General features: G+C 30.6%; 1 protein-coding gene across 1 annotated transcript; it reads right to left on the bottom strand.

The window, feature by feature from the left end:
- Nucleotides 1-3,556: 3,556 nt before the first annotated feature.
- Nucleotides 3,557-4,783, bottom strand: LOC149564763 (ethylene-responsive transcription factor ERN1-like). The gene has a single exon (XM_089816223.1). It carries the CDS (start codon nucleotides 4,781-4,783, stop codon nucleotides 3,557-3,559), a length of 1,227 nt encoding a protein of 408 aa, XP_089672349.1.
- Nucleotides 4,784-12,271: the final 7,488 nt, after the last annotated feature.

Here is a 12,271-nt window from a genome sequence, read left to right as displayed (position 1 = left end):
AAAATTATTTATCCTCACAAATTAGAAATTAGAATTTATGAAACTAGGAAACTAGACAATTCATAAGTAGTTAATTAATTAATTAATTATAAAACTTAGGGAAAAGGGATAAGTAAATTACATTTATTTATCAAGACTATAATTAAGGGTAAATTGATGACATTTCTACCCTAACAAGGGAAAATGGCTAATTCTGAATGAATTTGATAAGGAATTTTTGATTAGGCAAAACCAATAGGAATGGTGCAGATTAAAGAGAAATATTGGTAATTAATTAAGAAAAATTTGTTAATTAATGATGAAAGACATGATGTCGACCAAGAATAATGACTGTATTTGTGAAATATAATAGAATGATGCATTGATCACAATGCAAAAGTGTTAACAGGAAGTGGCGTAAGCACTAACCAGATGAGGATGTCTCAATATCAATTGAGATTGATCGATCAGTAAAGGAGTCAGTACTAACCGATCTTGGTCAGTCATCAAAGGAGTTAGTATTAACCAATTTGGGTCAGTTATCGAAGGATGTTCTATACTAACTGAGTGATTTGTCCAATGCTAGCCAACTGTTAGTAGATTACTTTTATTAGTTAATTAGTTAATGCAATCTGACAAAATGAATGTTAAATGCTTGTATGAATGGATATTCAATCTGACTTGATATTGAGCATCATATATATGCAAGGTCAAGTTGTGGATTAAATCAAGCAATTGGAACAATGTGAAAGAAGAAAAATAAGAAGGATATCTAATTAAGGACAGAGCATCCGAGTTTGAAGACTGAGCTACAAATAATATTTTGATCAGAAAGGATCAATAGGTCAAACCAGAACAACAATATGAATCTACAAAGTTGGTTTCTTCAACAATTAAGTCAATCATTGCTACCCTCTAACAATTGCAACATTTAAGAAAATCTCTTACTTGAGTTAACTTAACAGTCATTCTTTAAATCCTCTAACAAGGTGACATTTGTAGATTGAAGTGTCTGAAGACCTCTTAAAAGGCCATTCTTAATAGGGTGATTCAAATCCTCTAACAGGCTCACACTTGACTGTGTATTTTGTAACCTTGAACAGGGTTGGCTCCTAATAGGGCTCACTTCATAAGAGTGAAAAGTTATAACTAGTTGCATTGGTGGTTTTCTCAATTTGGGGTTCCATGTTAAATCTTGGTGTCTCATGTGTGTATATATTTTTTTTATGGTTTATGTTTTCGCAACTAAGTTACTAAAGGTTAATACACATTAATGTTACATGACTACTTTGTAAACTGAGTTATAGTGAATATCTAGTTCCAACTAAGCAGAGCAAGGATTTGATTTATTAAGTGAAAAGATGAAGTTGAAGACAATTAATGAGGATTAAATTCCATGTTAAAAGGTGAGGGAATATTTAAATTTAAAAAATCATTTATCCTCACAAATTATAAATTAGAATTTATGAAACTAGGAAACTCGACAATTCATAAGTAGTTAATTAATTAATTATAAAACTTAGGGAAAAGGGATAAGTAAATTACATTTATTTATCAAGACTAGAATTAAGGGTAAATTGATGACATTTCTACCCTAACAAGGGAAAATGGCTAATTTTGAATGAATTTGATAAGGAATTTTTGATTAGGCAAAATCAATAGGAATGGTGCAAATTAAAGAGAAATATTGGTAATTAATTAAGAAAAAGATGTTAATTAATGATGAAAGACATGATGTCGACCAAGAATAAAGACTAGATGTGTGAAATATAATAGAATGATGTATTGATCACAATGCAGAAGTGTTAACAAGAAGCAATGTAAGCACTAACCTTTTTTTAACATCTACAAATATGTCAAGAATAAAATACGAAAGAAAATTTGAGAAAGAACATTATTTGATTTATCTGGTCAGTGTTACTTGCTTGTTGACTTGTGAGCTATTGTACCAAATCATGATATGTCATCTATCTCATATGTGTTGCCATGCTTACTATCATGTTGACTAATACTAACACTTCACTACTTTATTACAATTTTTAAATAATTTTTAAAACAATTTATAACATCTCATATATATTAGAAGCTTATTTTTAAAATGTACATAATTTGTGTGCAAGGAAAATTACCACAAAATTTGTTGCAATCCCTTTAAGTACTAAGAGACAATATGTGAGATATTAAATATTTTCAGCATACATATCAAAATAATATTCAACCAACTCACTAATGAATTGTAATATTACAATTAATAACTTAGTAATTAAATTAATTTATAATGAATTACAAAATAAAATTTGGAACAACAAAACAATGTAGATCTGTGATTCAAGAATTCCAATTTTATTGAAAAAATCTTTCAAATTTATCCTTTTGCTCTTAAGTTGAATTATGCTCTAATTTATATGATGCTCTATACATTAATAAAATGTTGAATTGAAGTGGAAATAATGCTAAATTTGTTACAAGCTATACAAAATTAATTTGAAAAGGCTAGCGAGTCTAAATATCTTTTAAATGATTTGGAAATGTCTAATAAAGGCAAGCACAATCTTCAAGAAGGCAAAGGGTCAAACATTTGTACTATTGCACACAACAAAAAGCTAGATGAGGTTATTGGCATTTTAAAAGAAAATTATTAGGTGTTGTTTTGTTTCATTTTCCTTCTCAGCTTCAAGGAACGTTGCTTGTTTGCTTGTTATTTGATATTTTGTTGGTAGCATGTTGAAAATAAGTGTTTATATATAAGATATCTTGAAAACTTGCTTGACCCTTAATTAAAAACATTAAAATTTTCTTGTATAGCATTACATTAGTTTTCAAATAATTAAAATATATTCTTAAAACTTTGTTTAAATATAAAAATGACATAAGAAATTCAATAATTCTAAAAAGAATAAAAATTATAAATAGACATTTGTAAATTAATTTGAAAATATTGCAATACTATTTAAAATATAATAACTATAATTATTTATTTTAATTATATATATATATATATATATATATATATATATATATATATATATATATATATATATATATATATATATATATATATATATATATATATATATAATCAGTCATTATATAACTAAAAATATGCAACACATAACTATTAAACCTATTCATGAACTATTTTAAAACACCTCATAATTGGAAATAGTACACTATTAAAAAATGATAATTGAACACTACAAAAGAAAATAGTACAATATTAAAATAATAATAATAATAATAATGGTAAAAGAACACTACAAAAATTTAACAAAAGCCCCTTGTACCATAAGTCATATAAAATTTAAGAAAGGACCCTTGTGCTTAATATGAGTCATGTAATTTGTTTATGGTTAAAACTTGAACCGACTCTGATATCTAAGTATATTTTAAAACAATTCCTCTAAACGAAGGTCAAGGATTACGTCAAAACATGCGCCAATGCAGAAAAAGTAAATTAAACATATTAAATCTTAATTAAAATTTGACAAGTGAACTAATCAACATTTTAAATATTAATAATAAGAAGTTGACAGGCGAATTAAAACAGTGTCCAGCGAACAACAAAACTATACTAAAATCAATTGACAAAACAAATGGGATCCAATTCCAATGAATTCCACAGCATCTCCAGACTATCTTCTTCTTCATCAACAGAAGAAGAAGAAAATGAAGGGGAATTCAATTCGGTGCTCATCACCATCGGAGACGGCCTCTCAAAGATTTCATCATCACTTCCGCACCTCAAATCCCCTGCTAAATTTGTCGACTCCTTAAAATCTCTGGCATACTCGAAGTAATCAGAAATTCCACTCATGGCGTACAGAGAAGCGGATATTTTGTGTTCATACATATTTCTCTTAACAGCCTCCCTAATCATAGAAGAATTATCTTCTCCATTTATAGCCTCCAAATACTCATATGATTCTCCCTCCATTAAATTGCAAGCGATGCTGTTAAAGTTTGGATCTTGAATTCCTGCACCAACAGCGAAAGGAGAGTACCCAATTGATAATTCATCACCTCCGCCTAAATCTAGACAACTATGAACACCATTTATTTCAGAGAAATTCACATCTGTTGCCTGCCAACAATATTTCGTAAAACCAGAAGCGGTACTAAAATTACGGCCAACATCATTTGAAACAGCAGTTGTGTTTTCTGGGATTCGATCCAAAATATCAGTATTACTGACAATCTGGTTTCCCACCATAAACTCATTTTTACCAACACTATAATTGGGCATCATACCTGAAAGGTCCGATCTTTTCAAATCTTTTTCATCAGAGCTGATCATTTGGTCTCCATCCTTTATTTCTGGCTGCAAAAACCTATCAAAAAGACCATTTTTTTCTGAAGAATAATGATTACCAATCGTAGTGGCAGTACTGTTTCTTGCATTTGCATCCTTGAGCCTCAGTAGGAGGCGGCGGGCAGTTCTGGCGGGCAGGGCAGAGGTCCCATGGGCTTCAGGGGAAGGAGATGGCCAGAAATTGGTTCTTGTATTTTTACCCCTCAGGATACAGGCAGCTTCATCATATGCCCGGGCAGCATCCTCTGCTGTGTCAAAGGTGCCCAACCAGAGTGTGATCTTTTGAATGGTGTCTTTTATCTCTGCGACCCATCTCCCCGATGGCCTCTGTCTGACTCCTACAAATCTTTTGCTGTTTCTCTCCATACTTGTGCTGCAAGAAACAGAGTGCCCATTTGTAGAATCCATGTCTGATGTTGGACTCACAGCTGAATTGTTCCCAGGTTTGGAATTGAGAGATCTTCTCTTGGGTTTAACAGGGCGTTCCTTAGGCATTTTCTTGGATTTGGGAAGAATTTGCAAATGGGTTAGAGAAAAAACAATGTTTAAATGATCTTTCGAAGGGGATATGCTGACATGCTATATGAAAATGCTATAGAAGCTTTCTAAACGATCTTTCTAAGGGGCTGTACTGATATATGCGATAGAAGCTTTGGAGTTCTCACAATTTGGGTTTCATCGATCAGTTGATCGTCCAAAGAGAGGTTATTGTAAGGATCGTTTCTGTTTCCTTCTCTTCATATTTTAGTTGAATGGTGATTGCATGAGAATATAAACTGAAAAAAAATCATGGAGGAATGAAGCGAGGACATCAATTTTTGGGGAGCGCAGTAGGAGTTAATGACATGTGGCGGAGTTGTAGAGAAGGTGGGGTGAAAAATTTGCTAATTTGGTTTCTCAGCTGACTTTGTCCAAGTCTCATGTCGCTTCGTCACAGAGGTCACGATCATATCTACACTTCCAATGCTGCAAGACGGCCAACAATGTAGTTATCTTAAACTAGCAATCGCACCTTAGTATGCAATGAATACTTCGTAATGTTATGGAAAGTCAACTATCTGTTCCTTTGTTTGTCTCTCCGTCTCATTCTATATCTCCTTATCTTTGTATCAATATGTCAAAAACTATTAGCTATCTTCTATTTACTCGTTTCACAAGAGGAGCTCTATAATTCTAAATAAAAGTTTATAGAATTGATTTAATTTCTAATTATTCATCTATAGCTTCCTCTTAATTTCTCTTCCTAGTTTCCATCTTTCTCATGGCATCAATCTTCTCCCACTATAAATATCTATCTCTTCCTCTATCTATCACTATCTATCCTTCATTTATCTCTATATTTCTACCCCTTTCCTTCACTCCACCTTTCTTTTTCTCCCTCATTCACACAATCTTTGTTTCTCCCTATCTCTATTTATAACTATCTTCAACTTTATCCCACCCTCTCTTGCAAACATAATATGATCCTTTTGATAGTGGAGTCTAATTATCTTCCCCATTCATTTCTATATGTGTCTTCTTCTTACCAATCCATCTCTAAAGCAAATCTCACACTCTTATCTATATCTTCCTCTCAACACTCCATTTCTAGACACATCTCTCTCTCTCTCTCTCTCTCTCTCTCTCTCTCTATATATATATATATATATATATATATCACTTCCTACCTCTATCTTCACCTTTATATTTCTCCGTCTGTCATTCTCTTATATATATATATATATATATATATAGCCTCTCTTTATCTATTCATTTTCTTCTCTACATATCCATCTGTTCCATCTTCATCTCCATCTTTATCTTCCTCTCTATCGTTATTTCCTTACTTCTTTCTCTCTCACTGTTCCTCCTTCTATTGCTATATCTTCATGTACCCCCCCCCCCCCCCCCCCCCTCCTCTCTCTCTCTCTCTCTCTCTCCCTCCGTCCCTCCACATTTGTAATATAACATGACCTTGTTCATTAATAATATAAATAAAAAATTCTATAATTTTTTTCTACATGTAAAATTGAACTATTCATTCTTTAGTGAACAAGATTATTATTTTTTTAAATATATACGAAATTGTCAAAATATAACAAAATAATTATAAATTGAAATATTTCTTTTTCTTTTTTAATTATAAATTTATAAAACAAATATAAATATTTGTATTAATATAGTAAATAAAATAAATCTAATCTTATCTAATTCTATTAAATAATACAATGATTATTAAATATAACATTTTATTTTATAATATTACATATGATTTACTTTTTATTATTTAAAAATACTATTCATTTATTTTTGTATTTTATATTTATATTTAACCATTTGCATTATATAATATAATAATAACTATTCTTCTATATTATAATATTATATTCTAAATTATATTAGATTACCAAAAAAACTAATTACAATTCTACTTAATAATTCTTTGAGAACCTAACATATAAAATATTGATGATAGAAATATCAATATTTGCTTCCTAAAATTTGAGTGTACAATTATTTATGAAGTTTATATATATTAAAATGCAGCATGGTATGTTTTCATTTGTTGACTAATTGTTAATTCTAGAATTAAATCTTAAATGAATGGTACACATGGACGATTAATATTAAATCTGTGCATAGTATCTTTTTGTGACTTAGCATGGGGATGGAAGTTGTACTGTTTTTAATAAAAAAATATTATTAAAATCATTCTTTTTATGAAAATTACTTTTTAACAAAGCCAAAATATCTACGAGTGGAAGTGCAATGGTTGTGCTTTGCTTTCACTTTTCCTATGCCACGTCCTTCATCCACTTGCATCCTCGTACTCCACTTTCCACCCAAAATTTTTCATGCATAAGTTTGTTGCTATTTATTGTTTAAAATATTGAACCATGGTCACTATACGTAGAAAAGGTAAAAATAGATCGACGCTTCACATTGTTTCAATGGTAGTCATTTTCTCTACACCATTTTCCACCTTTGGATTCAAATTTTAGCTCCTCACATTCATATAGGGAATGCCTACGGTGTAACAAGCCCTTATGAAACTACAATATGAGGAGGTTTAATGTTATTGTCTTTTTTTCAATTATTGGAAGATGAAAATGTTGCTAGGAATTTTAATCTATACTATTCAATTTAAAAATTACTACTCAAATTCTCTTGTCAGGTCATCATATCCAAAGGTCACAGAAAAATCTAGTCACAGGTCATCATATCCAAAGGTCACAGAAAAAGCTAGTCAGAGGTCATCATATCAAAAGATCATAGAAAAATCTGGATATTAGTGTCAAGTAAGAAACTCAATTTTGATATATCTTTCTATTTTGTTTTCTATTTAGTTTCTATTTAGTTTGAAGTGATATTTTTCATTTGTTTTTATATTTTTCCCTAGTTGACGTATATTTGTTTTTGCATATTTAACTTTTTCACATTTTTTTTTTAATGTTCATCGTATATTTCTATGCTTATATATACATTGTGGGAATCAAATTAGTTTATTATATTTCAAACCATAATCCAATCTTTTTGAATATTTTGTTATATTTTCTATGACCTTATATAATTGATGATGTTGTTTGATGAATAGATGGTTTTGTATATATAACTTCTTCACACCTAGTTATAAACTTATATGTTCATTAAACATTCCTATGTCTGTGTATATATATCATCTCAATCTAAGAATCTTATTATGTGGTGTTGGTCATTAATCACATTCTAACTCATTATTCAATCTTGTCAAACATTTTGTCAACCTTGCCATCTAACCAAATTTGTTTATATAAATAAGAGGTTATCTCGATAGCGACAATTGATATAATTCTCTATGAACAATTTGAATAAATCATTTTAGATTATTAGCACCTTTTCCACTTCAGATTACAATTTCACAATTTAAAATTCTGTTTACATTTAAAAAGACATCAATTTGGGTTTATCTCAACACACAAGAATAATCATTCTCCTATATTCTATCATTAAAATCAAGAGAGGATCCAATTTATCTAATCACACTCATACTAATAGATATGAATCACATAAAGTAGTTTTTCTAATTAAAAACATAAATAATCTTTATTGTGAAGAAGGTATACCCAAACACCAAGAAATATCAATATTAGTGTCATGGTAAAAAATATAATTTCTTTGGTATATATCTAGTGTGGATTGTTGTTGTCATATATCTATATGATAAAAAATATTTTATTTTCATTCATATTTTGATGTAAAGTTGGTTTTGTATACTTAACCTCTTTATACCTTTCTTGATTTTCATTGTCTATTCTTATATTTATGTGTACATTGCCTTAATCTGATTAGTTTACTATATTATTTTGATAATTAAACACAACCCAATCTAAAATCCAATCATGGTGAACATTTTTTCAACCTTGATATTATCTAAAGTTGCTTCTATATGTACATGGATATCCTTGCATTGCTAATCTTCATCCATGTCAATATAAAATATAAATCATTTTAGCTAACTAGCTTCACTTACACTTTAGTCCCAAGCTAATTATGCAAAAATATTGTTAGCTAAGTATATAACCTCTTCACACTTACTCCTATGTTCATTGTGCATTATTTTTCTTATGTGTACACTACCTCAATTTAATTATCTAATTGTATTATTTTGGTCACTAATCACATCTCAATTCATAATTCATCTTTGAAACTTTTTGTCAACCTTGCTATCTAACTAAATATATTTCTATAATTATAAGGTTATACTCATAGTAATATGCACAATTGAAATAAACCATTTTAGCTTACTAGCACCATTTTCACTTTAGGTCATAACCCAATAGTCACAAATATTGCAATTCAATATTGTGTTCACATATAAAAGTACATCAACTTGTGTTTATTTTAGCACACAAGAATAATCAATCTGTTGCATTTAATCATTGAACTCAGTAGAGAATCTAGCACATCTAATTATAGTCATCCAAATAGATATGAATAATGCATTAGCTAGTCTAATTAAAGAAATGGCTAAATTTCTCTTGTGAGGGGGGTATATCTAGATACCAAAGAAATATCGATATTAGTGTCCTTGTAAAATTTTAATTTTGTTACATTTTTATATTTTATCTTGTGTTTGGTTTAGGATTGTGTTAATATATAATTATATAATAAAATAATAAATGTTCATTCATATCTTGATGTATAGTTGGCTATGTATAATTAAAATCTTTGTACCTATTGTGAGGATGTCACACCATTACCCTGTTAATCTCATATTGGTTTTGACATATGAATGACAATACACTTAAGTCATTTATTAGATAGAAATTAGTTCACACCGAACAAGTAATGTATGCTGAGCATAAGTTTTCAGATAGTAGATGTTGAGCGAGATATACAGTATATGCTAAGTAACTAGTAAGAGTCAAGTCACTCAAGTGCTAAGTAGACAGTTGATGCTGAGTGATTTAGATGTTGAGTCATTTAGAGGTCGAGTTATAACATTGAATATATAGTGGATGTCAAACATCAAAGTCAAGTGTGGAGTAAAACAATTTTGGACATAGTTGCTTGTAATGGCACAAACTTCTATGTAAACTATTTTTGAGTTGACTTAATGATTATTTTGTGATTCTAGATGATAAGAAAAAATCTATATTGAGGATCCCTATACAATACATGCAACCAATCAGTTAAAGAGATGGATTAAGTAGAAAAATGGGTGAATCACAATCATTGATTCATACCTAACCCTAAGTCACCTATGTCTTCTTAAGGAAGGAAAACCCTAAAAGATTGTATGTGGGAAGAGAAAAGTTTGCATGCACAGACAGAGCATTCATGGTGGCTAAGGAGTTGTGAATTTAGACATGAATTGCAGAATGAGTTAGAGGAGAACATAAGAAAGAAGTTAGAGGAAAGAAGTAACACATATGATTAGAGAGGATCAAGGATACATGCAAAGAGGTGATATGTTATCTAGCAGTAGAGTGCTAACTGTAGGATCATTACTGAGACATTCTAATAGGTGAATTGGTTATATCTCTTAACAAAGTAGTCCTAATAGGCTGATGTAAATCCTTTAACAAGGTGCTTACTTCATTGTAAGTTCAAGTCTTTTAATCAAGAACACTTCTAATAGGGTGTTAAAATCTTTCAACAGGGTAAGATCTAACAATCTTGTAAGCCTTTAATAAGGCAAACCTTTCACAGGGTAGATCATAGTTTATGATCAAACATTGTAATGTTCACTGGATTCACTTTACAACTGTAGTTGTGAAGATTTGTGAGTTTCATCCCCACCCCAGTTTTACCTTCTCATTAGAGGGTTTTTAGGTAACCAAATATCTTGTGTCATATATGTGTTGAATGTTTATTTGATTTTATACTATGGATGCATATGTTTAGTTTGGTATTTTAATCTAGATGTAAATTATGAGATGGATGTGTGGTGAATGAGTTTATGGTTAAATTTTTGAAGGACTGATTCACCCCCCTATTCTCTTAGAGTTTACTTTCAATATTGCATTTCCAACAATTGGTATCAAAGCTTTGTTCTCTAGAAAAGGAAAGCTTTGCAGCTTTGAGGAAAGATCTTGAAGATGGAAGTCTACAAGTTGGGAAAGATTATTGAGAATCAGAAGATTGAAGTCCACCTTGTCCTAGATCAGCTAAATGAAGCAAGAGATGATATGAAGCACTCATAAAATTGTTAGTCTCAAAATGGTTTTTGACACTTGAGTGCCAACACACTTAATCACTTTCTACATTGAAGCTGAGTACACTACATATGCTGAGCCACAAGATGAGCCGAGTCAAGAAATCCAATAGGTGTCGAGTGATCTTTAGGTGCCAAGTGAAGATTAGGTGCCGAGTGAAGATTAAGTGCCGAATGACTTTAGATGTTGAGCATGATACAAGTGCCAAGTGACATTTGAGTGCCAAGTCATAGACGATGTCGAGCAATATAGAAATACAACAAGTGCCAAGTAAGCCAGTTTAATATAAGTGCCAAGCATCAAAGATCAGTAAGTGTTGAGCAACACAGAATGCACATATGAGTTTGTAACATTACAAATTCAAATGTAAACCATTTTTATGGCTGACATATGATGAATCTCAAAGGATTAAAAGATAAGATCGAATCTTTTGTTTTTCCCATGCAATCAACATGCAGCCAATAAGAAAAATGGAGAAGGCATGCAACCAATTGTTAATATGCAAGGAATGAGCGAGAAATAGAGATTCAATATGGATCGTAGATCCATACCTAACCCTAAGTCTTCGAATGTCTTTATAAGGAAGATGAAATTACATTAAACCCTATGGTAGATGGATGAGGGTGTTCAAGGAAAATTAATTCTCAGAGTAAAGAGTATCAGATCACAGAGGATCAAGATTAGAAAAAGCAGATCAAGTTCTTGTATTCAAAAATCGAAGGATTGTAATCTATCAGGTTTATTATACCTAATACTCTCCAGCAATTGTATTAGAAAGAAAATACTATGGTAATAGGTTAGCTTAGCAACTATTTTGCAAATCCTATAAATAGGTGATGAAATCCTTTAGTAGGGTAACACTTATTGTAAAGTGTTTGAAATCCTTTAACCAAGTCACTATTGATACAGTGTAAAACCTTTAACAGGGCAGACCATCAGAAGTGGTTAAACTTTATTGCTGTAGTAAATTTTGTGGGTATCATCCCCACCCCAATTTTACCTTCTTATTCCTGGAGGGTTTCTGGGTTACCAAAATCTCAAGTGTTATGTGGTGATGATTATGTGTTTTTCATAATTGTTTGATATGTTTATATGCATGCAATCTACTTTCAGTTTTTTTTAAAAAAAAGGTTTTAAAGGAAAAAGTATAGTAATTCTGATTTACGCCCCCTCTCAGAAGCATTATTCCTATTTGAATATTCCAACAATTAAAGATAAGGAAAGAGGTATCTATTGAAGAGAATGACACACATTACCAAGAGGAAGACATTACTGAATTGTTTACAAATGGAAACTCAAGTGAATT

This window comes from Cupressus sempervirens, chromosome 3 (genome assembly GCF_028749045.1).
Source record: "Cupressus sempervirens isolate cs-2001-9-10 chromosome 3, ASM2874904v1, whole genome shotgun sequence".
In the NCBI taxonomy this organism is placed as follows: Eukaryota; Viridiplantae; Streptophyta; class Pinopsida; order Cupressales; family Cupressaceae; genus Cupressus; species Cupressus sempervirens.
Note: the sequence above shows the minus strand (reverse complement) of the source record. Positions and strands in the feature narration are given on the sequence as shown.